The sequence below is a fragment of the Larimichthys crocea genome, chromosome IX (assembly GCF_000972845.2).
Source record: "Larimichthys crocea isolate SSNF chromosome IX, L_crocea_2.0, whole genome shotgun sequence".
NCBI classification, from domain to species: domain Eukaryota; kingdom Metazoa; phylum Chordata; class Actinopteri; family Sciaenidae; genus Larimichthys; species Larimichthys crocea.
Window position 1 is genome coordinate 11,341,622 of NC_040019.1, and position 27,726 is coordinate 11,369,347.

The window sequence follows — 27,726 nt, forward strand, 5'->3', positions numbered from 1 at the left end:
TGCCAGTAACAGTTGACAAATGTTAGTATTTTCCTCAAAGACCTGACCTTTCAGTTGCTTGGCTGGTGGGACGCTCAGGACATTGTACCGTCTCTGGCCCATCTGGTGACGGGGTGTCAGGAGCACCCTCTGGTCTAGATGACTCAGCTGCCTGCTGCTCCTCAGTCAAGGGGTGCTCTAGCATCCAGCTGGCCAACACCTCGATGGTTTGAGAGTCCAGGTCACCTGCTACATCTGGGAGGGACCACAGGGAAGTTGAACTGTCAGAGTTCAAAAAGAAAAGATGGATATTGGAGTGCTGCCTTGCTAATTCATGTCGGACATCATCTCCTGATGATCACACTTCTGTGAGCTGCCTGAGGTCATGCTGGCACATCTGCTCTGTGAAAGTGTGTGAAATTTGTGAAATTGTAAGTGAGGGAAGGCCTGAAATCTGAATGATGTGGTGAGTTTATGTGATTACAAGTGGAGAAAACATTACACTATATATTGGTGCAATGCATAAATGTGTATCCATGTATTTTCTTTTGTTCACTTGCCTGTAACACATATATGATCTGTGTCATAAGTGAGTAAAGAATCAGAATTCGTTCACTTTTGCCACATGATGAAGTCTTGGGAGCCGGTATATTCTGTGTCCTACATTTTATAGTGAGAATTGGATTTGGATTTGAAATTCAACATGTTGTAGGAACTTTAGCCAAAGATTTTTTTGTGTCCTTTTCCAATGAGAAATGGGTTAAAATCTGAAAACTAACAAATTACATTACTCCAAGAAGTACAGTCACAGAGGATAGACTGTTTTGAGCTAAAGAAAGAGCAGGAATTGTATGAGCACCCTATTAATAATAACATCAAAAATATAATTTGAATTGTAATTTGGTGCTTGTTATTTTTGCATTACAACAAAACTAAAAGCCCTCCACCATAAGTAACAGTGCCACGTTCTTCTATCTTAGGAAGAAAATGCTTCTTTTTTTTTCCATTCAGAAACTAAATTTCTCTGTATACTAAATACTACAAAAAGGCTGCAGCACGCGGTGAAGGACAAATGTTTCAAATAGAAAGCACAAAAAGGAAAAACAAATGAGCGACACAATCCACAAAGCAGTACCTGCTGCCTCCATGGCCCAGTAGATATGTCTCATAGAGAATCCCATTTCTAGCAACCGACTGGTGACAAACATTTGTGTCCGTTCTGGTGGTTGAGGAGAAAAGGAAAAGTACACAAAAAACAGAAAACAAAAACAAGCCCACAGCTCCATTTGTAAATTTTCATATGTGTAGTAAAATTTGTCAAATTAAATCAAATATTTCCACATTCTCTTTTATTTCTTTCCCTTCGTTTACGCTCTGCTTTATTGGTGAACAGACCCTTTAGAACTCTTCAATTTAGCTTTTACATTCACAGTGAATGATTCAACCTTAACTACTCTGTTAATCCAAATGTGTCCTAAAATATGAAAGTCAGAGCAATGACCTTGAGTTTAACGCACTTCCCAGACCTCTTCAAAAATAACACCAACATAACTGATGATGAAGAAATGGTGCCATTCAAGCATGTGAGTGCACAAACTGTGTCATGCATGCATTTGATAGTTAAGGTATCATATTTGTCAGAGCAAAACGCATGCTGTTTTGAGCAGCAGATCAGTTGTGACAAATAGCTGAACATAGAAGACCATGCAAGAGACACACAGTTCCCAATGAATAATTAGAAATCTGCTTTACTCTTTTTACTTAATTTTCAAATGGTATTAGTAACATGTTTGAATATGAAGCCAGCATGGGGAAAAAGTTAAAAACTGACCTGCAGGACTGCAACGATTAGCAACTGTATTCTCTTTAACAAAGCATGTTGCGTATCACACAGAGACATTTTTATTAGATAATTTTTCTTTTCTTTCCTATGGACTGATATCCAACAGCTTTTCCCCTATTTACGTCTCTGCGCTTGTTCTTACCCAGGCTGCTTCTGGCCTGTGTGCTGCAGGGACCTGGTTCCATGAAGCTAGTCTGCTGCTCTGTGAAGGCATCACAAGAAGCAGAGCTGGCCACGCTGAAGCAAGGGTGCAGCATGGGGGGAGTGCTAACCAGGCCGGTAAGCGTAGGGAACCGAGTTAACACCATGTGCCTAAAGGGAGTGAAGATACAGTATATACAGTAATACCACATATATATGTTATATAATATATATTATAATATATTAAAGTATCTGAAGGAATAAGGTGAGCTTTATTTAACCTGATTTTACAGTAAAAATCATAATAACCAAGCATGTATCCCCATATGTCAGATATTTGAATCTCAATGTTCAAGCCAGGTATTTCTTCTCACAGAGAAGATGGTACAAAATGTGCTTGGTACTGTGAGAGAGTCTTTGGCAAAAAGCTTGGCAATATTCCTGTCAAAACTCTCCTCCCTGAAGAGCCTGAATTTTATATTCTGCACTGAAGCCGTTTGTTTGCTTTGCCTCTCGAAAGCAAGAATAACACTGACGCTGTCAGCTGGCTGGGTTAGGAGAAGAACAAGCAGGCAGAGCTGCAGCTTAGGTTAAAGACGGTGCAGGCAGAATCTTCACTCTCTTCTTTCATATACATCCTAACTCACCCATTCCCTGGACTTCAGAAAAGCTGCTGCTGCCAAGAGATACAGGTCTGTAGTAATAGGTAAGAACATGAGAACTGACGACAACTCTAATTATTGTGTTTGTGTCCATTCAACATGATTCTACCCAACAAATGGTTAAACCAAACCATTTACAATTAACCCCCGTTTATACTCACTGGAGGAGGCTGATGGGAAAGAAAGGGTTGAAATTATCCAGGCCATCTGCCTGCAGGTTTGTTGGCAGAGAAGATGCCAAGTCAGTGTTAGAGGATGAGGCAGAGGCTCGGTTTGATTGGCCAAAGATGGCAGTGCCATCTGAACCTGCGCTGTACAAGGAGACAGAGCTGGAGGACTTGGAAATGGGCTGAGATGAGTGGTGGCCAGATTCTGCAAGGACAAGGTAAAGGAGAGGGTTAAATCACACTCAATACCAATAATTATATTCTATATTTTATTTTGACAATGAATGCAACAAAAAAAGCAGTTTTAAGCCGGTCCAACTCCCAAGTCCTTGAGGACAAGTCTGAGTCAGGTTACAAGTCTACATAAGCAAATTGTCAAGTCTCAAAGTTTGAGACCTCATCTTTATAAGTTTCATGTCTACGGTAAGTCTTCAATAAGAAATTTAACTAAAATAACTTCCATAAATCTTGATACCTTTGTGTTCTTTGTCCTCCTGCAGTCTGCTAATGGCTCCTTTGTAGATCATAACTTGAGCCCTTTCCAGGTCAGCAAGAGACACGCTCTGTTTGATGGGACACGGCCTGACCGCCCACTTCACCATGCTCTGCACCACATACTGCAGCACTGATCTCAGCTCAGCACTCTCATCCCATTGTTTGCTGCTGGCCTTGGGCTGGTCAGGGTTTGGGCTGGACAGGGGAGTCATTGAGGAGTTGGAAGGGTCATGTTTAGGCACGAGGAGCAAATCGGATAGTTTCTCACAACTGAAAATGACAGTCAGGGATTTCAGAGCTCCAATGAGAAGGTATGACACCCTAATTGCCCTCAGTTCAAGGGCAAAGGCATCAACTTTGGAAGTTTGGGTTGTTTGGGAAGGGGTCAACTCCTGATGATGATCTATCTTTGTGGCATCTTTGATTGAGGACAGTGATGGGAAGGGGTCTGTTTCCATCTTCTGATCCTTAAACTTCTTCCCCACATCTTCGGTCAGCCACCTGATGTCAGCTGACATGTCTTCATCCTGACACTGCATCTCACTTTCTTTCGTGTTCTCCTCTGAGTATTTCCTTTTGGTGGCTGGATGAACCCCTAGCCACCCCTGCTCCTCCAGCAGCCCCATCAAATAAATCAGATCTAACAACACCGTCGGTTTGAGGCCTCCAAGTGGGGTGACATCGCAGCAGGATATGTCACAGGGCTCCAATGAGATGATCGGCGTGTCGCTGGGTGACCAAGAATTCATGGAGCTTAGTTATTGCGATGGATGGGAAGAACCCACAGATACAGCATGGAGTGACACCAGGACGGATTCAACAGGGATTAATGGATTTAAGAATGAAGAGGAAGAAGCAAGAAGAAAGTAAGATCAGGGTGGTAAATGATGAAAATAAAGTAAAATGTTAGACAAACTACAGAGGAGGAAAAAGAAACACTAACAGAAAATAATTTTACAGAGTAATAAACATGCTGAAAGGACCAAGACAAGAAAAATATAAGAATTGTTTAATGGAAGTTAATGAGAATCATCATTTAAGAAAAAGATGCAAAGACATTCTGTAATAAATAAGTGAGCATATAAATATATGTATATTTGTAATACCTGACAGAGAGGTCTGCCTCCTCCCACTGCAGCTTGGCCAGGGAGCTTCCTTCTTTCAGGACTCCCAGCAGAATGGCCCTACGCCCACTGGGCTTGTGCAGGCACAGACCTCCAGCCCGGAGACCATTATCCACTCCTCCAATCAGGGCTAACACTGGCCACACTTCAGTGCAAAGAGCAGTCAGCTTGGCCTCCGACAGAGATCGACGATGTGCCAACAATTCCCCTGTGTCGTCACTGCCTTTTTCATTCTCTTCCTTCTCAAAGTGTGTGGGACTGATGCCTAAAGGAGAATGTAGGATAGTTAGTAGTGAGCAAAGAGTAATGAGAAATAGCCATGAAGAATGTATGCTTTATAAGGATAATGCATTTAATGAACTTCATCCATTGCTTTCACTGTGTACTGAATCCAACACAGTCTTATCTATCTGTTCTTTACATCAGCTGTTCATGTCTTTTTCCATAGTCGCAGCTGGACTGTGATTGACAGGGAATTGTTAGAAGACAATGCTAAATTCGTTTCAGTTTCACATAATTGAGAAGATAATGTGAAACCTAATTTGGTCAAAGAAATAATTTAACAGCGTACACAAGGGAGGGTGCTATATTTATTATGATGGAGATGCTGGTAAAAAAAAAAAAAAGATGAATACATACCAACTATGACAGAGAGGACCTGTCCAATTCTGTTACACAAATTTGACTGACTAGGATCAGGATCATGAGGTTATACTTTAGCAGCAACTTGTTTGAGGATTTTGGAATACTGAAATACTATAAATATATTTGTGCATAAATTTGATAGGTTGATACATTTCATCATGTACTGTAGTATCAGATATTTAGAGACAGTAAGTGCAAACTGCCAGTATGACTCAACTTAGCTTTAGCAGTCTCAGAATATGTATGTGCACTAGTCTCAGATCAAGAATCTGCTCTCTTCTCAGACAAGTAAACATCAAGGTGCAAATTGAGAGCAAGGCTTTTTAATACTGGGGTGCCCCCATGGCTTAGGTGTTAAGATGCACAACGTGAGCCGCAACCTCCTTGGTTCAAATCTGGACGAGAGACCTTTCTCTCTTTCTCTCTCACTTGTGTCCTGTCATCTCTGTGTTGTCATTCTCTAATAAAAGGCAATAAATGCCATCCAAAACAATAAAAATAATAAAATATAATAATATAATAAAACAGATATTTAAGAAGACAGTTGTGTGTATAATATTGTTGGTTATGCAATGCATAAGCAACAGCAAGCACAATCTTCTGGCTTCAAAAACATTCAGAAACGTATAAGTGATTTTTTTTTTTTACTTTTTTTTTATACCTTACTTGAAAAAAAAATCTATTTGTAGATTTGTAGATGTAGTTTTTCTGTTCTGTCAAAGTTAATAGATGTATTTACAAAACAGCAGGCTGAACGTGTCAATAAGTGACCACTGTCAAAGCTGCGTCTGACCTGAACAGTCATCCTCCTTCAGTAGGGGACCAATAAGCTCCAGGTGAGAATGGATGTACTGGTTGATGTGCGAGGACCACTGGTCACACTGATGGAGCCTGCGGAGGAGCTGCACTGTTGACTCCAGAAGCACCGTGGTCCGAGGGCTGCAGAGAGGCTCCCCAGGAAGTAGATTACTGGGCATGCCTCGCATCTGGAGGTCACGCAATGCCACCTGTGAGAAATACAGTACAGAGGCACAATTTTGTTTTGCTACAAAATTGAAATAAAACGTGAGAAATTTTAGAAAAATTATCTGGAACAGCCAAGAAAAAAAATCTTCATTTCAAAAACATTTAATTTGCTTTACCCATTACTCAGCAAAAGATATACCTACTCTGCAGCAATTTCACAATCTTCTAGTTCTAAAATTATATTTTTAGTAACTGTAACTGAGGATCAATAAATAAAGTATGAACAGTATATCAAATACCTTCTCTCCAGGATTACTGCTGTAGAACAACACACACGGGTACAGTTCAGAGGCCACCACACTTTCAAATGCCAACTTTGGCTCCTAGCAAAAAAAAACACACACACAAGGATTGCACATCAACACATCAGTCACTAAGAGTAAAACCCCTCTGAACACTGATTGTGAATATTTGGCCAGACCTTGTCATTCTTTGCAAATGATATGGTGTGAGCCTCCATGTCCAGGATGCAGGTGATGGTGTCGCCCTGAGTGAAGGAAGGAAGTGTGCGGACCAGTTCCCCTCCATGGTAGAGGTTGCCACTATAGGCGCGATACAGCCACATGTCGGTGGTGGTGTGGTGGTTGTGATCTCTGACCGGCCAGCGTGAAACACCAATACACGTGCCCTCGTTGCCTCTGTTCTCTTTGGTGATGTAAAACTGAGGAGAAAAGTGTGATATTCATTCATCAGGTTATTACACATGTTATGTCAGCACATGTCAGCATTAAACCCTGGGTAATAAACAATAAAAAAAACATTAAACTGTACGAGTGTCTTTATGTAGATACCAGTCTTTACCTTCCAAATGAAGCAGCCGGATGTGATAGCAGTGGTTGCCAGGCCGTAACCTTTACCTCCTGTGCCATGGGAGAGGATGTTCCCACTCTCCAGGGAACAGCAGATTATCTTGTGTGGGTCAAAGGAAAAATCTCCAATAGGAATACATTCATCATAGCTGCCAGGATTCTGCAAAACATGAGATAAAAAAAAAAAACACAAACCATCTATATGATGAATACATACATTATATACACACACACGTATACATCAACTGAATAAATAAACAATAGAACTGAATAAATATATACATGAAATGATATGTCATTACACAAAACATTAATTGCTAATTAGACACATTATTAATTAAAATTACAAATCCCACTAACATGTGAAAGGCCTGAAAAATGCTAAATTACATTACAAGTGCTACAGATGTATGAAAACAATTCGAATTAATTAACTGTCTGGCAGCATTCCACTGAATAAAATTATCAGTAATTAGCAAATCACACCTTATATTCATGCCCTTTGTAATCTGAGGCTAATTAAAGTTGTTGTATTTTTCTGTCCTGGCCCCATCCCCCCCATCCTCCCTTTCCCCATGGTGAACAGGCCCATCTGTTCTATTAGGAACCCCTGCTGTTTTCAATTTCATTACTGCCAGGAGTAGTTTCACTTCTTCCTGAACACAGCATACTGCATACATTTACCGTTTTCAATTGTTAAGAAACAAGCAGCTGATGATAATATTAATTTCTGAAAATGAAGAAAACAGGAGGAATACAGTGAAATGAAATGAAACATTTTGTATAACCTTTACTCTGGCAGGCAGCAGGCTACAGTAGAGTTAGGAGAGCTCAAACCTATACAATGTTACCTAAAAATAGTTTGTTAATCCGATGCTGTGTAAAAAAGGAGAATTGTCTGGCCAATAATCGTAAACACTAGGTGACTGAACAAATGTAGTTCTTCATTAGGCAAGGACAATTTGTTTTACATAGTAAGACACTAAAATTATGCTGCTAATACAGCAATATAGTGTACTATCAAGTTAATAAGTCTTTAAAGTATGTAGTTATAGTACTTTACAATAATACTGCTGTATTACCCTCTTGTGTTTTTCAGGTGCCTCTTCATGGTTTCTCTCAGCTAGTGGTTCCTTCCACATATAAACAGACAAGAGCTGAAAGAGTTGTTTAACAATCTACAAGAAAATGGAGAAAAGGAAGCAACATTTCATCGTGAAATTCACAAACACTTCTGTCAGCCTGTAAATTTGATGTTGAATGCATTCATGTCTGCTTAAGCCTCATACCTGTTGAATTTGAACAGGCTCAGAACAAGCAGGTAAAAGTCTTTCTAAAACATGGAAGGCCAAAAGCTTAGTGCGAAGGTTCTGGAAGCATGGAGATCCTGAAAAGAGGATGGTGGATGTGAACAGGGAATTAAAAAAGGTACCCAAGTAAACCTGTTATGCATTATAAACAATATCAGTACTGTTTTTGATCATTTTTAAATGGCCTTACCTGAAGAGCACTTGTGTGAAATAATGGCCATGAGTGGATCAGTCCATTTGACAAAAGTAGAAAGTCTTTTCATCACTCTTAATGACAGAACACGTCTCAGAAAGACCAAGAAATCTGCAAGTTGAGATTCAACCACTTTGCTGCTTTCCACTCCTAAAAGACAAAAACAGAAAGAAACTATACTGATAAACAAAAACACTATAAAAATGTTAACAATATTTAATGGATTACTTTTCATTACAGAACTAGAATGTACACAAAAAAAAAACATTCAATGAAGTTTAATTTGCACCAATTAGATTTCTGCTCTTGCTGTTGGAGTCCAGATCTGTTCTCTCAGCTGTTCCTCGCTCTGCAGTCTGCTGCTGGTGGAAAGTATACAGGATATTTTGGAGCTGCTCACACATCACTTCCATTAGAGCCTGGGATATATCCATAGGCAGCAAATCCTCACAGGAGCTGAGAGCACAGGGTCATTTGTTATGCAAATATAAACATTTATGGGTATTTACTTTTTTTTAAATTAATCAAATAGTAGAAGAAACAAAGCACTCTGTAATGCAGCTGTTTAAAGTATCTTCATTCGCACCTTGCAGCCACAGTTAATATCTGAAGCAGACGAGCACAGGCTAGTTTAACTGCCCCACTTAGCAACATGGATCCAGAAGTAGAAGCTGCAAACCAGCCTTGGTTCATCAGTGCACAGCTGTTGTTGGTCAGCATGGAAAGGATTTCCAGGATGCCACATTTGATGACTAACACTAGGTCCACTGGTTGGTAGCAGAAATTCAGTGCAAACATTGTGGCTAGGAGAAGATGCTGGCAGGAACCTGGGTCAGGAAAAAGCACAACACATCAACTTTATGCAAACTTAAGTAAAACCAAAGCTAAAAATAATCATCAAGGTAGTTAATACACATGTAAAACAGCAAGAAGCGCACCTGGATGTTCTCTTTCCAACATGGCCCTCTGTTTGAGGACACACACCACCTGCTGGTAGAAGGTGTGAGCTGCAGAATGTAGCTCTCTTTGCGTATCCAAAGAAGCTGAATGCGTACCAGACTGAATTGAGATAAGAGACACTGTGTAAATGCCAAAGAAAATATCAAAGTTTCTCCTCCCTCCATCTGGCTTGAATTAAATATTCATTCATCCTTTCTTTCCGTCCTTGCTGATCATAAACATCTGCACAAATATTGTGATAGCATGATTACTAGATGTACCATGTAATGCTGCATCTCATAATTAGCTCCAGAGTGAGAGCCAATGATTTGTGTTCCCAGAGCAAAGCATCCAGAGAGGAACTGAAGCTGCACGGACTGCAACAATGCAGGAAACTCAGGAGAGACGGTGAACCCACTGCTCTTCTCCTCCATCTTAGACAGGAAGGATGACATCTGACACAAGGCCTCCAGACGCAACTGATCATAACAAAAGGAATAGTTCATTAGTTAGATAGGTAGTTTGAACATCACAAATAAATGACAGCACTCATTTTGTGGCAGGATTTCAATAATTTCCACCTGTACTTTGACCAATAAATAAACAAATAGCTGCAGTTCTAATTCCTCAGCAGTAATAATGAACAGTTTGCTTGTACTATCATGCAAAAAAAAGAAAAACCTTTTTACCTCAGCCCTCTGTTGCTGCTGCAGTATAGCAAAAGTAATAGCCTTCGGATCTGCCTGACTACAAGTCTGTCCACTCGGCAGTGTTGGTGAGGAGGATGACAAGTGGATCATGCTTCCACAGACAAAGTGGAACACTTGGTTAAGAATAGGCAAAGTGTTGTTGCCAGAGTGGGACAGAGAGGTGGTTGGGCTGATACACTGCCGCAGGCGATCCCAAGCGTCTTTCATGATGCCCAGAGAACACAGAGGCAAACCTGGAACAGACAGAAGAATTGAGGCCGGTATTGTTTTTTCTGATATTATTTCTCAACACCTCTTACAGTGTTAATTATTCTGTGTTAATCGCTGTATGAAAAAAACAGTTGGTGTGATTTCTCTCACTTACAGAAGGTAGGACATTTACAATAGGACACTCATTTAAAAATTTGGGGAAATGCTGTATGTGTAGTTGCTTTGTTGGTTGCTGGCTGAAGGCTTACATTTAGCTGACGGACATGAGAGTGGTATTGACCGTCTAATCAAACTCTCTCAAAAAAGCAAACTATTACTTTTACACAGGGCTGTAGGGTATGACTTATCTTAAGAAATGCATTAATTGCACACATACTTAAGAGTAAACGTATTCCACTCACCCATTTTATTCTTGGAATGTCCCAAGGAGTTTTTGGATTGGTCAGACTAAATAAGACAAAGACAGCAAAGACTACATTAGCGCTGATAAGGAGGTGTGGGGCCACATTTTGGTACGATTCAAGACTTACCTGTTTTCGAGAATCAGCAGACGCCATAAAGAATTCTGTTGCTGATTTCCTAAAAGTGATATGATGCAGTTACAGTTAGCGCAGAAACCACTCACAGAAAGCGCAACTGCACTAAAAATAAACCAAACAAACAAACGCTGCCAAGCACAAACCTTGCTCCGTTGTTCATAGCTTGGCTAGTCTCCTGTTCGCTAGGTTCCACCCAAGCGGGCCTGACCCCCAGCAGAAGGAAGAGACAACGGGACACCACCAGATGGCAGGCAGCAGGAAAAGACAAGCTTTCTTCAGAATCCCTCTGCTTGTCCCACTGCTGCTTGGGATCCACCTCCCTCTCTGGGCTGACTGGGCTCTCCATGCTGCTGGGGAGGGTAGAAGTGCCGAAGGATTCATACACTGTCACGTTCTGCTGTACTTGCATGGCCTCACGCGTGGCCATGAATGATTCTAGGACTTCTGAAAGAGACAGGAAAGACACTTGAGGAGCAGAGCACTTGTGTATGTGTGTGTATTGTGTATTTCTGTCTGGGTATCTGCCTATTTAAAAAACATGTTTAATGTTGCTAAAGGAAGGGCAGAAATACAGATGCACATTCCTAACCTGACAGGTACATACGGCTATTGCCAAACGGGTCCTCCTCTGCAACCTCTTCCTGATTGTGGTTTGCTGTGGGGGTTGGGGGCACTTGCACCTCCCGGCTACAGTGACCTCTCGGCTGCTGCTCATGATCCTTTCCCACCTGCTCCACTGAGGTGCTTGGCTCTTGCCTGTCTGCATCAGGACTTTGGGGGGATTGAACGGTCTGCAATTAGAAAAAAAATGTTAAATACAATAATGACTGAAAGAATATGGCACTGAATGTATGAAAGCCGGAGTACAATAAGCTGCACTGCATATATTTGATATTTGATTTGAGTAATTTTAATATTGGTACCTGTTTGGCAGCAGTCTGCACCTGTGACGTCCTTGGAGAATTTTTATGAGCCAATAGAGTGCTTCTTATTTTATAAACCATTTCATAGACATCTAACAGCATCTCACATGGCTCATATCTGTGTCAAAGGAGAGTCGATAATTAGCAGCACTCTGCACTTTTAGTATTTAGCTTACACAATAATGATTTCTTTAAAAAGTGACTGCTATAATAAAATGTGCAGGCATTTCAGTAAACATTGGACTTGTGTTACTGACCTGTCCTGCCAACAGGCCTCACTCTGCAGTCCAGTGTGTTTCAGAAGAGCAGCCAGACTGCAGCGACAGACAGTCTGCAGCAAACAGTCGCCTGAGGAGCCTCCACTCTCCCATTCTGCTCTCACAGCAAAACAACACAGCTCAGTTACAACAAAGAAGAAAAACACAAAACCTAAAGACCAGAATTCAAGAATGCATCTATGATGAGCTAATATTCATAATTTCTCTTAACAAATTAGTCCATTATCACCTGGATTATATAGTTTCAAACAGAGGCTTGCACTTATACACACACATACAACAAGAAGTTAAAAGTACCTTTGCTGTGAGCATACTCCTCCATTTTCCGCCATAGGGCACTTGCAGGTCCTGTGGAAGTTCCCAGTGCCAGCTCCAGTAAAGTCCTGGTTTCCTCATTCAGATTGAGCTCTGCCAGCCTGGCATCACTACTGCCCAGCAGTACCACCTCGGTCAGCCATACCATATTAGAGTCTACGGACAAAAGCACCACACGGGACATGGGACACGTGAACACATGAAATGTAAACAATAAACAGTTATTTCCTTAATTTTTATGATAAAATGATATCTTAAGTTAAAGATGCTCAACAGGCTATCTCGGTGGTTTAAGATGAATACCAGGTAAAATAAGGTAACTTTTTTTGTCTCTCACTCTATCCCTAACTGCCAACTACCTTATAAAATAAAAATATTATTATATTATAATCTTATTATTAGTAGTCTCTGTAAAGTCCTCTTAGCTAAATGGCTTTGAAAACATTTGGCAAACATTCATGTACTGTAATGTTGCCAACAATATGGTTTTATTATTAGTGGTTCTAAACAGAACGTGGCCACATTAATCTGGGAATGAACATTGCATTCAGTTGCAATCTGCCAAAAAATTTGCAAATTTATGAAAGCATGCAGATTGAGCAGTATGCATTCCTACCCAGCTGTTCAAAGTCCATCTCAAGCCCGTTTCTGAGGAGGACATTTGATAGCCAGAACTCTGACGTTTTCTCCTGAAGTGAGGGCGGCGGGCCTTGCAGCATACCACCAAGGCAACGGCCGACTGCCAACGCTACAGAACGTTCCAGATCCAGGAGCCAAACCCACGTGCACTCCTCCTCCTGTTGCTGCTGTCCAAGGCATGTGTTTTCTTCGCTTTTATCTGTAAGGAAGATCCCTTGTCATTGTGAGACCAGTCTATATCTATATATGAAGAATCTATTTAACTATGACACTGATTTAACCACTAAGAACAGTAATTGAGGATAAGTCTGTGCGTCAAGCCAGTAGACCAAAACTCGACTTACCTAAACAGGTTTTCTGAGCCTCTATCCCTAGTTCTTGTTCCTCCAAAAGGCCTGTCTCTGGCAGCAACCTGTTGAAATCATTGAGGTGCTCCAACAAGGCCAGCAAATGGCTCAGGAGAGGTTGAACCGTGCCCAGGGGTAGCAGCAGTAAGGAGTACATTACCTGGCACATCAGGCTGCCAGCTACTGAGTTGTACAACACCACTGGGACAAGGGTTGAGATGAGAGAGGGGGAATGATGAGTGACTGATAAAAATAACTGAGGAACACAGATAAACAACACAAATAGACGCAAAGTATAAGGTTAAATATGGATTTTATATGTGCTTGTCATCAACTGACCAACTGACACCTCAGTACTGACTGACCCAATTATACACTGCTCTAAACCTGTGGACCTGACTGGAAAATTATAAAAAAGTAAATTGTCTTCAGTATACAGAACCCAGAATACAGTATATGCATAGATATTTTCTGTATCTATGTCTTCTTTAAATAATAAAAAACATTGTCTGGGAAGTGATTTTACTTGTATTTAGTAAATAAAACAAACAATTCATACAACAACAAAAAATACGTGGATAGTTGAGTAAGTAGGTTACAATGAGACCCTCTTGTTTTGCCATTATTCTTACTGTGCAGCTTCTTGATTATTTGTTTATCCAGGGAACTCTCCTTCAACAGTTTGGTGGATCTCCTGAGTGTCTCAGCAGCACAGGGAAGCAGCAGGTAAAGATGTTCTCGAAGCAGCATTACACTGCTGTCATCCTAAAAAACAGCAGAATCAGTGTGAACACAAATGCAACTTTATGACCATAGAGCTCCGGGGAAAATAATTCTGCAGTGTACCTCGGGGCTGGAATGGATGTAGCAATGGGCGAGCAGGTGTTTGTGAAGACCAGATAGTAGCTGGTGGAAGTGAGAGGGAGGATCAGTCTGTCCCTGGCTATCACTTGATAGCTGCTTGTCACTGTTTTTCTCCAGCTCCCCAAATGCCCGCTCCTGTATGAACACACACAAACACAGAAAGCATGTGGAGGAGTAGGAACATCGCTCTGTTTCAATGGCAAAACATCCAAACATTTGGGAAAACAGGCAACAAGATTTAACTACAAGAAACCTACAAGCTTAATATGATGAAATCCAAGCCAACAGGCCTCTTTTCCTTACCGTGTAAAAGCCAATGCTGAGGAGCAGGGTTCTGAGCAGCACCTCTGCCAAATGCAGAGGGTCATAGGCCTCAACAGAGCTGGATGAAGAGGGTGGCCGGGCAGACATGGCGGGTGTCAGAGGGGGTCCCAGGGCTGTCACCTCCCCAAAATTGCTGTAACCTAGTAGAGAAGCTACATGGCTCTGATCCTGAAGGCTACTTAGGACCATGTCTAACTGCAGACGCTTTCAACGACACAGAGGACAAAAAAGGAGAGAATTGTCTAGTATTTGATCATTCAGATGTCAAGTTGCCAAAAACATTTGTGTAGAGAAAGAAATATTTTTTGCAGAAACAAATTTCCACATTCAAGCAGTTTTCAACACATATTGCCTAGCAACACTCCAAGTTGGCGTAAGCGTCATCCATCTATCTATTTATTTATTTATTTATTTATTTTCTAGCCAACTATCATAGTTTAAATGAGACGCAACCAAGGCAGAATACATGTCCTTTTTATGGTAGTTTAAATATAATCATTTATGGTGTCCTTCATTTACACCAAGATGTTTCATAAAAAATACATTCCTAATTGCTAATGTATTGAGACACAAACGCACAAAAAAGACATTTGGTCATCGTAACAAGCACTACTGGTTATCTTATCATGACTAAATATGTTTTTTACATAGGCAATTTTTGGCACAAAAGAGCTCTAAATACCTGTCCTTTGGAGAGGACAGTCAAGCTCTGAGGGCCCTGAGGAAGGAGAGACAGAAGCAGTTCTGTTCTTTCCCTCAGTGGAGGCAGCAGCAGGGATGCACCAATGGACAGCGTGTTCAGAACTGCCTGAGGTGTCAACACAACATAACAAGGATTAGCACTTAACGCAAGCAATAAAGAAAATAAAATTAGCACATATTGGCTCTAACAACCCAATTTACACCTTAATTTAGCGACAAAACAGTACTTATTATCTTTGTTCTTAGAGCAGCCAACACTAACAATTTCTCCTCTCATATGTCAGGATAAGAATATCATGAAAATAATCTATTAAGGGATGGATTGTTAGTTTACCTGTTGTATGGAGTCTGGCATGTTGGTATCTATGAGCCTGAAGAGCAGGTTTCTGAGGGGCCTGCCCTGAGCTCCCAAAACCATGGCACCAGTGCCCCCAGCATGGGCCAAGGACAAGTGGATGGACAACAGCTTCATGCACAGCAAAAGAAACTGATGGTGGTCCCTGATGAACACATACAAAAAACATTAGGAGTGTCAGTGAACAAAGTTTCAGAAATAATAATACAATCTTTTTTGACAGATTATATGATCATAACTGAGTGCTACTCTGATCTAATTTCATACCTTTTAGATAAGAATGGTGCAGGGGGTGTATCATTCCCGATGCCATCACAGTAACTTTCTAGAAAGTTCCGTAGGTAGGTGAATGTACTCTCTTCCAAGTCGACACAAAAAGGCCTGTGCCATGCCACCAGTTGCCTGGAAAAAGACCAAGTCACTTATAAAAAAAGAGCTGAGCCAGCACAAATGTGTCAGGACAGGGTATAACAATAGGGTAAAACGACAGATTTGACAGGGGATGAGAAAAGTGCAGTTTAGCAGTATAAAATGCTGAACACTGAAATTTTACAACACAGAGATGCCACTCATATACACTATGTTTACAGTCTGAGAGCATAGAGTAAAAGGACTGAGTCCGACAATAAACATTTAAACTTGTTTCAGACAGAATGAGGCTTTACCTGTCGGTTGGAACTGCAGTCCAAGCCAGGCTGTGAGAAGTGCCAGCAGTGATTTGCTGGATCGACACCCCCTCTAGACCAAGCACTTTTTTGGGTTTGGTAATTGGTGTTGAGGTGTGGCCTTGCCCACACTGGCCCATGGTGTTGTTTCCCCAAGCATACACTTCATTCTCTGATGAAAGTAGAAGAGTGTACGTTCACAATTATAAAATCCAATTAATAAACAAAATTGTAAAAATAAATCTGAAAGCAAGGTTACTAAGTTTGTCTCTAGCCTAATCATTTGAATAATTGACTGTTAACTGCTGAAGGAGTCTTACCATGGGACAGAGCCAAACAGTGGCTGTCTCCACATGAGATATCAATGATCTTGGTGATACTCAGGTCTTCTATGAACCTGGGTCTCAGAGAGGTGGTTTCAGAGGAGCCACAGCCTAAACATGAGCCACAGCCCCATGCAAACACCTAAATAAAGACAAATAAACACAAATGTTTACATTTCTACATTATTGACAAAACTGTGTCCTTAATTTATCTCCCTATTTTTATTTGTATGATATTCCTGAATATAGAATGTAAACAAACACATATACAGCATATGATACGGTGATGTTAGCATGCTCCTTCAAAATAAAAGCTTATATAGAATATAAGAATTAGCTTAGATAAAGTTCACTGAAGGTAGATCAGTTCTACACAAATGTTTTTTCTGTCAGTGCAAACATTTTTTTCAGTCACTGACACTGTAAATGTATGTGTGACTCACCTGTCCTGCAGAGGTAAGGGCCAGAGATGACTGGCTGCCAGCACACACTTTCCTGATGATGAATCCATGCAGGGCCTCTATGACCTTGGGGCGATACACACGATTGGTGTCTCCATGACCAAGTTTACCTGCAAAGGTGAGTCATGTCCAAGTACTAGCATTAGTTCACACAAGCTCAAGACATTTTTGTTATGATAGACCATAAATGATACTAGTATCATGGCACTGTCCTTTACGTTAAAAAATGTAAATATGTGTGCATTATTTTTATGAAAACCATCAGATTTTCTGCTCAAGCAAATCTCTTTTTGAGCAGTTCATAGTTCACACAGACATTGCTTAATGGACTTAAATTAAGCTGTAGGTCAGCTGCCACATACCATTGTCTCCTCCTCCGAAGGACCAAACAGTGCGTCCATCCTGCGCCACAGCAATGGTGTGGGAGCTGCCACAGGCCACCTGCCCTACACTACTGATGTCTTTCACCAGTGTAGGCACGTTCCGACTCTGACTGTCACTGTGACCTGCTCAGGAGAGAAACACGGGAGGTTGTTGCTAAAATACCAGAAGAGGGATTTTACTAAAATTGTTGAGACTGATAAGCACAAGACATTTGAGAAATTAAGTGTGTACCAAGTCTGCCAAAGTCGCCTTCTCCCCACGTATAGAGCTCTCCATCATTAGTCACAGCAGCACTGTGTCTGTAGCCAGCAGACACACAAACAATGACCTGGCAGAAATAAATGAAAGAATATGTGAAATCATATGGCTTTCAAGAAAGACATATTAATGCTAAATTTCCCATGAATCTGCAGCATACTTTGCCAAACAGCGGTCCTTGTATGATCTTAGGGTATTTCTGAGTAGCACTGTTTCCATGACCCAGTTTTCCATATTCTCCATCACCCCAGCTGAATACCTGAAGGGAATATTTTCATAATTTTATAATTCATGATAGAGGGAGTGAAGGAGTGGAAGTAAGTGAAAAAGCAGCCAATATACTGTAAATCATAAATTTCATTTTGTTCTTGATAGTTTGACTGATTTTACAGTGCACTATCACTGTCACTAAGAGTTTATTGAGAATCTAGTGGAAAAACACTTTCAGTATTTGGTTTAACTTCTTACCTCTCCCTCTACAGTGATGGCCAAAGTGTGACCATCCGAGCCTTTGGAGGAGGACACCTTCTTCATGTTTCTGTGTGGCTCCAGGACAAGTTTCTTGGGCATGGACTGGTTGTTGGAGTCCCCCAGGCCCAGACGGCCATAGCTGCCTTTTCCGCATGCTTTCACTGAACCATCTGCAGATACTGAGAAGGTACAGTACTGTCCTGCCTCAATCTAAACGAAGAACAGTGAATAAAAAAAGAGAAAAAATGAAGAATGCAGTATAATATTATTATTCCAAAAAACGTATTGAAGAAATAGGCAAAAGTTGCTGGCAGGCTTTCGATTTTTCCCACCCACAAGTGTGTACAGGAGTCAATACAACAGACTGCAGTGATTCTGTAAGGGTGTTTTAAAGTGAAGGGACATTTTGTGTGTTCTTCTTTGTATGAAGGTATTGTTTTATAATTTAAAGACTGATATGGCCTCATAATAATTTCTGGAAATTCTTTTTGAACAATTTTACAAAAACAGTAACCCAACCCATCTATGTAATAACGAGCACAATATTTCTGTTAATAAAGTGACTATGTCTATCTAATCCTAGCACGAGCAAGGACAAAACAGACAGACAATTCTATTAATGCATAGTTATTTTAACATACTGAATGTTCTAAACTTGTAAAATGTAAAAATGTTGGTCGTGTCCTTATAGGTAGCCATACCATCTGGGCATCACTGAAGCCCTGAGTCAGCTTTGGCAGCAGGATTTTCTCCAGAGTTCCCTCTGCCAGCTGGTGGCTGCTGTTGCTGCCCCATACATACACCATAACTGTATCACTATCTGTACCAGGAGCAGCTGCATCAGTGCTGCAGGAGCACAGGCAGTACGATGCTAGGTTACAAATCTGTCAAAAGATGGAGGAGGGTGAGGTATATAAAGTCAGTTACTGCAAAGTATAACAGTTCTTAATAGTGCCACAGTATGTGACTAAATTCTCTGCTACCTCCTCGAACAGGCAGAGTGCTGCCTGGGAGAGTCGACAAAGTCCATCTGCATCCTTCTTCAGCACCTGAGTATTGACGGAGTCCCCACGGAAACCCTGGAAAAAAGGATTTATGTTTAACCTTCAACATATTTCCAATAGCTTGCGGTTTTTATGCACACATTATCTCCAAATCAGCAGTAAATATCATAGCAAGAAGCCACAGTGACATGATCAGGCAGAAAGTCAAGTAAGACTACCGGTAATAGAAAAAACATTTTAGATCCTAGTCTTAAGATGTAGATCTTAAATGTGTTTAAAGTTGTGTAATCTGATTTATACGTAGGATGTGGTTAACAGGCAGAATCAATCATAAGGTTGTTGGCTATACGCAGCCCTTGTTGTCATCCACAGATACAGGAAAGCTGATTAGCCTGCTGAAGGATGATTCAATGCGCATATCTGAAGAGGACAGGGAGACTGACTCAATCTTAATCCTTATCTGCACGCTAATGCATCACTCCAAGCTTCAAATGAGTAAAAAGGAAAGCCAACAGCAGGGATGGATGTGGCAGTGAAGAGCCATTTTCCTGCTTTGCAGACGATGGGCCTAATTTATTAACATGTTCATAGATGTTTATGCAAGTTACCTCATAACATTCATGAACTAACCACCAATGCCAATGCAAATACATTAAAGCAAAATTTCTACTTCCACATAGACAATTTCCAATGAGAATAGAACAATCACTGAGCCTGAGCCTGTAGCATGTGGAATTAATTCCACATGCTACTGTTTGCCTTTACTTATAATGCACACATATAAGAGAACGAGCTCTGTGAAAGGTTCCCCATGCAATCAGAACTGGGAAGTCCAGGTGATCGCATGATCCCACTTCGGAAAACAAATAAATCCAATTATCATGTGGTGTCAGAACAAAGGAAGCTAAAATACCAGACATCAGCCTAGAGGCTAAACACCGCCCCCCCAAAAAACAAGCGTTCAAATTTGAAGAACATACCGAATATTGCCTCATTTGGAGAAGTGTTTGATGGATCACATCAAAGCCCACACCAGCTGACTGCTGGGAGCTTAGCGAAGAGGAGGAAGACAGTGCAGAGGTGGATGAGGTCATGGAAGCGGCCAAGGCTACCTCCACCCACTCCAGCAGAAACTTTAGAGAGCCCCTCTGCATGGCCAGGCCAAGCAGCAGCTCCAGCGCTAGCCTCCGACCAGTCGGGTCTGCCCCACCAGTCCCACTGCTCACTGATGTCTTCTTCAAGAAGTCAGCCACCTGTGCCAGGCAGTCCAGCCCGACTGATGGGATCTTATTTTCATTGGCCAGAGAGAGCGGTGGCAGAGAAGCCAGCACGGAAGACGCCGTGGCAAGCACGTCATTACAAAGGACCGACTCCGGATGCACAGAGGCTGCGTATCTCCAGTTCTGCTGCAGTAACGAGAAGAGCAGACTCAAACCTGTCCTCACGCCCATCTCTATGAGAACATCTGTACCCGACTTGACTTTGGATGCTCCCCCTGGCAGGCAGGGCTCTGAGGCCAGCTCAAGTTGCCCACATTCAGTGCCACTGTCTGTGGACTGGGAGGGCAGATGCACGCGAAACTTGTCATGGTATTTGCTGTGAAGTGCATAGTAGATCCTCTGGAGAACAACCAGCCTATGGTGGAGGCCCAAGGTGTAGGAGGTCTGCGTCAGTGTGCGGTGAGCCAGCCATCGCTGGCTGTGAAGCAGGGATGACAGGTACTCTTCCTTCTCTGCCGAGGCACTGGATTCACACTCGAAGTCTGGCAGGCGTGGGCCGACGAGTTCTTGAACGGGCTGAGCCAGAGTCACTACTTCCTTGTTGTGGAGGAGCCTGTTGTAGAGCACAGCAGCTCCATGCCTCCTGGCTGTCTGTACACTGTCTTCTGCTGCCCAGGAGCTATTGAAGTGCTCCTGCCACTTCAGCAACACATGGGTCTGACAAGGCACCATGTCTGAGCATTATCTATACTCTGATGTACACCTGAAAAACATAGAGGGAAATATGATTAAAAGAGTTACGAAGGCCTGATTTTAGCAGATTTACATATTCACACGTATCATTCCCTTACACTTGATCAACATAATGAAATGACTCTTATTTTTTTTTAATCTCTGTTATCAATTTACGGGTAACATTTGCTGCTGAAAGCAGATCTTCTAATGCATTTTCCTGCCAAGTAAATTCAGTAAAAGGTGTCAGATTTCTCCTTAGTGTTGGCACTTTTCCATTATACAGTATATCCAGGCTAGTAGCATAGGCCCAGTGGGTATCACAGAAATAGGTCAGCTCACCCTATGATACTGTAATAGATAATCAACACACCCACATTAATGAGAGGACATTTGTCTCACAGGCTGTTTTATGACACAATATAAAAAGGGAGACATTTGGTTTATTATCATTTTAAAATATTAGTTTCATATTTTGGCCGGTCAAAGAATGAAATCTGCTTTGAGGGATTAGGCACACAAGTAATAATAATCAGAGCTCCGTGCCAGGTCATTCTGTCTGAGTCAAAATGCAGTTGTCATAGTCAACGTCTCCAAGTTGGTCACCTGACACTCTGAAATACAATCCCATGCAAAGACCACTGGGGCTCCACCTAACCCTCAGTCTGCCTGTCTGTCTGTCTGTCTGTCTGTCTGTCTGCGTTTTATGTCTGCTTTCAAAACAAATAAAAAGCAAGTCTATTGTTGCTGTTATGTGGAAAAAATCTATACAATGAAATACACTTGATTTTAGTTAATAATATGACAGTTCTGAACTAGTATGAACCCTTTGAAAACCGTGTAATCCATAACAGATGTAAAACGTGACAGTCCTCATGCCAGATACAATAAGGACGTCAACATAGCGGGTGCCTTCATGGGAATATCAGCTCCATGACACTCCCATGGCATTAGTTAAAGCACATTCACCCTACCAAATCTAAATGACAAGGCCACAGATAGAAATAATTATTGTTTACAATTCCAGGACTAAGTTAAGTCAGTTTTCATTTCTGCCAAGCAACACACCATGCTGACAGTAAACTCACTAGTAAAATCAGCTGCTGAACTGTAGAATAGAAATATCCATACTGTTTTGTCGTGGCTGAGACACCTTCTGCGATTAAAACTTGTACAAAAACTGTGAACCTAGTAAGTTACAAGCTGCTAAACATGTGAGCATGTACCACTTTAAAGGTAGTCCACAGTCATCTCTGTTGCCTTGCCTGAGGGGCTATATGGTTTCCACTCTGGCCAAAAATAACAGCAAGCATTGATATAGTAATAGGGTCTTCAGTCAGGCAACCACCAGAGATGTTGCAACCATCACTGAATACAAACTGTCTAAAATTGCAGGGCAAAAAAAATATGAAGCTAGCTGAGCAGAAAAAGAGAGAGCCAAACTCTATACACACACACCCAACCTGCCAGTTAGCCATACAAATACAATTTAAAAAATAAAAAGGTTCATAGGTGGGCTTACGTGCAGACCAAGATGCAATTAATCAAACCATGTACCATGTTTAGAGGAAAGTAAATGTCAATGACATTAGGGAAGAGCAACAGTCAAACTATGTCAACATGTATCAACGTGTACAAAAAATAATAATAAGCCATTTAATTAATTGTTTTATTAATCTTAATCTTCTGAGAGCCCAATTTTATGTTGCCAAATTACTTTTCCTGTCAACAGTCCAAACCCATTAAACTCCAATCATGACTTTTAGATTGGTTAATGCAGTCAGTGAGGAAGCTCAGCTATGCCAGAGGACCTTCACTTTGACTGAAGCCAGTCAAGGTGGTTCTGACACCTGGATGTGCCTTGGTCACCTCCTTTTGGAGACTTTCTGAGTCTTGATAAGGGAAGACCCCCTAAAAAAAAAAACTACATTTCCCTTGAAAGTCATCCAGAATAAGCTGGTTGTTGGGACGTTGCTGTGCCAAAGGACGCTTTGGCTGCTTTGTTGTTGCCAGGACAACCCTGACCACAATAAGCAGTTAGACAATGGCTGCATGGGTGACTGTTAATAGAAAATAAAACTGCTAATGTCAGCGTTGGTTGGTTGATATTAAAGGTTATGCATTTATCATAATGTGAGCTACGTAATGTCTGACAGTAAATTAATTACCTAAAGATGTCGGGGGCTAAAATAACCGTTATACGTTAGTCCGTTTACAATGTCACGTTGTCAGTTGGGCATCCATGCTAAAGACGTTAGCCGACGGGATAATGTAATTAATTTAGCTACAATTAACGTTATCCAAGCCTCGCTATCTGTCTTCTTACTTTACTTACAACCTTTTGTAGCATTAACGCTATGTGTTGTCTATGTATGTTATCACCCCTGACGATGGTTCGCTAATTGCTACACCTTACAGAGACGTAAACAGACAGATAAGTGGATTTAAAACGCATTCTCCGCCGCGTCGTTCACAAACACCGGTAACATTATTCTGCATCTGCGGTGACAGCTGAGCTAACGTTGGCTGCAGTGCAGTTGCTAGTCTGGTCCATGGCTGTCAAACCCGACCAAGCCCCTCCGCTTGTCGACTGACAGCTCTCAGCAAAACCCTCCCGTGGATCGTTATCATCCCATCGACATGTTAAGCTATGTATTGTTCAAACAGAATACGCCGCGGACAAGTTACCTTGACTGTAAACCCCCCGCAGATAAATGGTTTGCGTTACCTGTCCCGTCCCAGTGAGGTCTCCCTTGGACGTGAATATCATATCAACCTTCTCCTCGCTCCTCTTCTTGCTCGCCTGCTTTAGTTCTCATCACCGAGAGCAACCAGTGCCGCCATCGTGTGTCTGGGAGTGGGGACTGTAACCATCATCGTCACGTTTTTAAATCATCTCTTTATTTTTCTGTTATTCAGTTTTTCATTGTACACCAATGATATAATATAATGATATAAGGACTGATATGAAATTAAAAATATACATATGGCAAACATATAATTTTTAGCCTTAATTATGTTGCATTGTGGGAAATGTAGGCAGTGGATCCTGACCCATTATGTTTAGTTTTAATCTTCCCCTAACTTTATGGAATTGCTATACAGCAGTTAAAGTGTCCTTTTAAACCACCTCATATTGTATTTGTGTTTGTTATCTAATTATTGAAAAGAGAAATAAACCAACTCACATTTATTTATTTTGAGATTCTTGGAATTAAAAGAAAAAAAGCATTGGCAAACAAAATCAACGTAAATAGGTTCTTCTCATAAACTTAATGAAAGACTAAGGGTTACAGAAACAACTAAACACTCAGTCAAATAACAACAGTTACAAAGATGGACATTTTCTTAAAACAACCAGCAACAAATAAAGTAAATAAACATAAACCAAAACAAAGTAAGTGGCTATTATTAGACCAGTGTCTGTACTGTCTTGCCAATGAGGTAATGAAGCCTGCCAACTTGTGTTTTATTTAGCGTATACTATTCACTACAATAAATTCTCACAATAAACCACTGTAATAACAACTTTAAAATGCATGAAACGATGCTGTTGTGAATTTCTGAAGCGGTGGCAAATAAGAATGTAAAAATACACTTTTGATTTGATGTACTACACATCCTGTGAAGGATGCAGGAATTTACTGGTTACAGAGTTGCAGCAAGATGGTATGGTACAAGTAATTACTGTGGTTAGGATTGGGCAGTAAAAGAATATAGCTCTAAACATAGTACACTGCTGAGATGCTAACTTTCAATAACAAAAGATGATGATTACAACATCATATTGTAATTTTACTTTAATATACTGTAATTATTGTGTGTGATAACTGTAGAAACACTGTACAATACTGTGATTTTCGTATGCAGTAAGAGTAAGACACTCTATGTGTGTCTGTGTATGTCCAGAAATGCACTTCAAAGTAACTCTTTTCTCTTGATTTGCATATATATATATTGTTCAGGTATACAGTGATACTTGCAGCAAATTATGATGTTGATCGCATCGTTTTATAGACATTTGGTGTTGAGCTGGTGCTGATCATGCCTAATGTGTTGTGTCGTTTTTTTCACATAACTAAGACTATAGAGGTGTAAAAAAAAAATGGGGTCATTGGCTAAAACAATTTAAAAAAATAAAAATTAAGAATTTCTGAGGTGGTCTAAGGTGCCAAAGTGCCTTCTGGAGCCCTCGCCCCTCAGACAGCCTGAGTCTGCCACTGGTCATTTACCTCTTCTTGTTACTTACAGTGAAAAAGCTTAAATAATATGATGAAAGACTAGTTAACAACTTAGTAAACTGTTATAAGACAGGCAATTTTAAAATAACCTTCAAGTGTCAGTCGATGTAATCCATTAATTGCCTTTTCTTTTCTTCTATTTGATTCTTTTTGACACCAGAGGCTATTCATTTCATTTTCACTAAAGAAAATGACCTCATTCTTTGAGATCTAGACCTACAAGATTTCCAGCCATGGGACTGAAAACATGCTATGATAAAATGTAATCTTTCAAAGCTGAGCCAGTCACGACAAACCTGATGCAATTGGAGGTTTAGTGGTTCCGTCACTGACTAACACAAAAACAAACCAAAGATAACTATGACATCAGGTCACACGAATTTCAATTCCTGGATGGCGGTCCAGAGTAAATCCCACTTCCAAGCCGGATCTCTAAAAAGGGGTCTGACTGACAAAAAAAAAAAAAAAAAGGACGACAACACCGGAATGAGGAAATTGACGAGGGCAAGTCATGTGCAAAACAAAGTTGTTCAATGCTGATAACCATACAACCTGATGAACCATAGGTCACTCCACTCAAGTCTCCAAGAGGTGGTCCGCTTCTGTCTCTCCCCGAGACGGCTCATCCAAAGAAAAAAAAAAAAGAAGGCTGACACAAGCTCTCCGACCGCATCCAGTGATGTCTTTTCTCCTCATCACAGTGTTGTCTTCACTTCTAGTGCAAGATGCTGAGGCGTGGGGCGCCAATGTCAAGTACGCGGTGAACTGCCCCGACAGATGCAACGCGGAGCGCTGCGGTGGGACGCAGCGGTGCACACGGACGGTCCTGGACGACTGCGGTTGTTGCCAGGTCTGTGCAGCCGGCAGAGGGGAGCACTGTTACCGCACAGTGTCTGGGATGCACGGTGTAAAGTGTGGACCGGGATTATTCTGCGAGTTCTACAAGGATGAAGACGATTATGGAGACGAATATGGGATCTGCAAAGGTATGTACTGTACATTTTAATGTACCTATAGTGTGCTATTTCTGCCTGTGTGCTGCATGTTGGTTGTATGATGCCCTGCTGCACCAAATCCCATCATGTTATTACAGCCTTTTAGGCTCTGTTTATTGAATTATCATAATAAAAAGCATCTTTGCCATATATGCAATTGTCATAGAGGTACATGTGCAGACCTGTGCATCATTGCTTCACATATGATTTAACTTAATGATAAGCCCATTGGAGCATTGGACACATACAAATGCCTCTGTAACAATCACTTTTTGTGTGTGCGCCTATGGCCCACATCAGATCCAGTTCGATACCCAATCTTTCCTACTGCTTGTTCTGTGAGAAAATGTTTTCTTTCTTTACAGACTGCCTGTATGGGACCTACGGGGTGGAGTGTCGCAAGACATGCAACTGCAAAGGTGGCATCTGTGATTTGGAGACAGGGGCTTGTCTCACTCTCACATTCTTTGCTAAAATTGCCAGCAAGCTCAAGACTGAGCCACAAGCAGGTAAAACACAGTGAGACCCTGGAAATACATGTCACTTTTGTGTGATTTCAATAATTCAATAATCAGTCATGAACAGAATAATTTATTCTTTCCCTTGTATTTTCAGGAGGAGAGGTGGGCTCAGGAGAGGTCAGCGCTGCCCAGAGCACAGATCAACACACAGACAGATCCCAGGCTCCAAAGCGGCTCAACCCTCGCTGACAAGTGCTGACAAGGCTGAATCTATTCAGTATAAATGTAGCATTAACTTATAAATGAACTGAAAGATATATTTTATTATGTTAAAGGATGAAAAACTTTTTTACAGCATCAGGAAGTTTTATTTGATCCTTGTTTGACACCATCATCTTTTCTAATGAAGTATGTATTATTCTATTCAAACTCTCGATCTCTCTTTATCTGTTTTATCTAAGTGAATAAATAAATATGATTCTGTTCCCATTAGCTTCGGTGTAGACCCGATTCTCTCATTTAGTGTGCCTTCATACATTATTGTTGAGAAATTGAGAGTTAATGTCACAAGAAATGATCGTGCTTTTGTTTTCAAACTGGATACAGCAATAGTTTTTATCGATTCATTGTAGCTCACCAACGTTTTTCATAATGATCTTTTATTTGTATTATATAGATAAAAAGTGGACATGGGACATATCATGTATGTGACACCAGCCAATGTAAAGAATGCTCTTACAATTAAACCAAAGTTATCACTGACTGTTGTCATTTGATTTCAATTGTGTAATCTATCTATTAAGTTAATTAGCGATACATCATTTGGTGCAGTAATTGCTAAAGCGTTAACAGAAAGCTGTTGAGTGGTTTCATTAGGCAGTACTTAGAAACTAAAGGCACTCCAGCATTGTTTTAGCTTTATATTTAAGTTTATTGCCATGTTTTGTGAGATTTTACATGAACGAGGTCATG

At 40.9% G+C, this 27,726-nt stretch overlaps 2 protein-coding genes across 11 annotated transcripts in view; one reads left to right on the forward strand and one right to left on the reverse strand.

Moving 5' to 3' along the window:
• The window catches only part of LOC104928491 (probable E3 ubiquitin-protein ligase HERC1), a 38,386-nt gene extending 14,470 nt beyond the window's left edge, over positions 1-23,916 (reverse strand). For 5 of the 10 annotated variants that reach the window (XM_019253679.2, XM_019253677.2, XM_019253674.2 and 2 more), the window contains exons 1-45: positions 23,786-23,916; positions 20,086-21,088; positions 19,085-19,180; positions 18,803-18,985; positions 18,099-18,311; positions 17,791-17,889; positions 17,604-17,700; positions 17,351-17,494; positions 16,971-17,098; positions 16,525-16,669; positions 16,205-16,376; positions 15,807-15,941; positions 15,519-15,684; positions 15,165-15,290; positions 14,462-14,686; positions 14,141-14,293; positions 13,927-14,059; positions 13,292-13,495; positions 12,925-13,146; positions 12,291-12,464; positions 11,973-12,087; positions 11,716-11,833; positions 11,382-11,583; positions 10,936-11,236; positions 10,784-10,832; positions 10,655-10,700; positions 10,023-10,276; positions 9,615-9,812; positions 9,333-9,453; positions 8,981-9,221; positions 8,684-8,850; positions 8,392-8,544; positions 8,181-8,278; positions 7,974-8,069; positions 6,884-7,051; positions 6,504-6,743; positions 6,322-6,405; positions 5,850-6,063; positions 4,394-4,676; positions 3,268-4,040; positions 2,787-2,997; positions 1,965-2,134; positions 1,811-1,843; positions 1,115-1,198; positions 48-234 (exon numbers count right to left, since the gene is read on the reverse strand). In XM_019253679.2, coding sequence (XP_019109224.2) covers positions 48-234; positions 1,115-1,198; positions 1,811-1,843; positions 1,965-2,134; positions 2,787-2,997; positions 3,268-4,040; positions 4,394-4,676; positions 5,850-6,063; positions 6,322-6,405; positions 6,504-6,743; positions 6,884-7,051; positions 7,974-8,069; positions 8,181-8,278; positions 8,392-8,544; positions 8,684-8,850; positions 8,981-9,221; positions 9,333-9,453; positions 9,615-9,812; positions 10,023-10,276; positions 10,655-10,700; positions 10,784-10,832; positions 10,936-11,236; positions 11,382-11,583; positions 11,716-11,833; positions 11,973-12,087; positions 12,291-12,464; positions 12,925-13,146; positions 13,292-13,495; positions 13,927-14,059; positions 14,141-14,293; positions 14,462-14,686; positions 15,165-15,290; positions 15,519-15,684; positions 15,807-15,941; positions 16,205-16,376; positions 16,525-16,669; positions 16,971-17,098; positions 17,351-17,494; positions 17,604-17,700; positions 17,791-17,889; positions 18,099-18,311; positions 18,803-18,985; positions 19,085-19,180; positions 20,086-21,057 — 8,393 coding nt within the window. In that variant the 5' untranslated portion in view covers positions 21,058-21,088; positions 23,786-23,916. Of the gene's footprint in view, positions 1-47; positions 235-1,114; positions 1,199-1,810; positions 1,844-1,964; positions 2,135-2,786; positions 2,998-3,267; positions 4,041-4,393; positions 4,677-5,849; positions 6,064-6,321; positions 6,406-6,503; positions 6,744-6,883; positions 7,052-7,973; positions 8,070-8,180; positions 8,279-8,391; positions 8,545-8,683; positions 8,851-8,980; positions 9,222-9,332; positions 9,454-9,614; positions 9,813-10,022; positions 10,277-10,654; positions 10,701-10,783; positions 10,833-10,935; positions 11,237-11,381; positions 11,584-11,715; positions 11,834-11,972; positions 12,088-12,290; positions 12,465-12,924; positions 13,147-13,291; positions 13,496-13,926; positions 14,060-14,140; positions 14,294-14,461; positions 14,687-15,164; positions 15,291-15,518; positions 15,685-15,806; positions 15,942-16,204; positions 16,377-16,524; positions 16,670-16,970; positions 17,099-17,350; positions 17,495-17,603; positions 17,701-17,790; positions 17,890-18,098; positions 18,312-18,802; positions 18,986-19,084; positions 19,181-20,085; positions 21,089-23,745 lie in introns of all 10 variants that reach the window. The other 5 variants (XM_019253673.2, XM_019253676.2, XM_019253669.2 and 2 more) reach the window with 5 other exon arrangements.
• Positions 23,917-25,604: 1,688 nt separating this feature from the next.
• Positions 25,605-27,509, forward strand: esm1 (endothelial cell-specific molecule 1). The gene is made up of 3 exons (XM_010742383.3): positions 25,605-26,284; positions 26,659-26,802; positions 26,909-27,509. Exons 1-3 carry the CDS (start codon positions 25,978-25,980, stop codon positions 27,001-27,003), a joined length of 546 nt encoding a protein of 181 aa, XP_010740685.2. The 5' UTR covers positions 25,605-25,977; the 3' UTR covers positions 27,004-27,509.
• The last annotated feature ends 217 nt before the right edge of the window (positions 27,510-27,726 follow it).

Coding starts and splice junctions, on each gene's coding strand:
- esm1 (XM_010742383.3), top strand. CDS start 25,978: ATGTCTTTTCTCCTCATCACAGTGTTGTCTTCACTTCTAGTGCAAGAT. Junction 26,285..26,658: donor CGAATATGGGATCTGCAAAG/GTATGTACTGTA, acceptor CTTTCTTTACAG/ACTGCCTGTATGGGACCTAC. Junction 26,803..26,908: donor CAAGACTGAGCCACAAGCAG/GTAAAACACAGT, acceptor TTGTATTTTCAG/GAGGAGAGGTGGGCTCAGGA.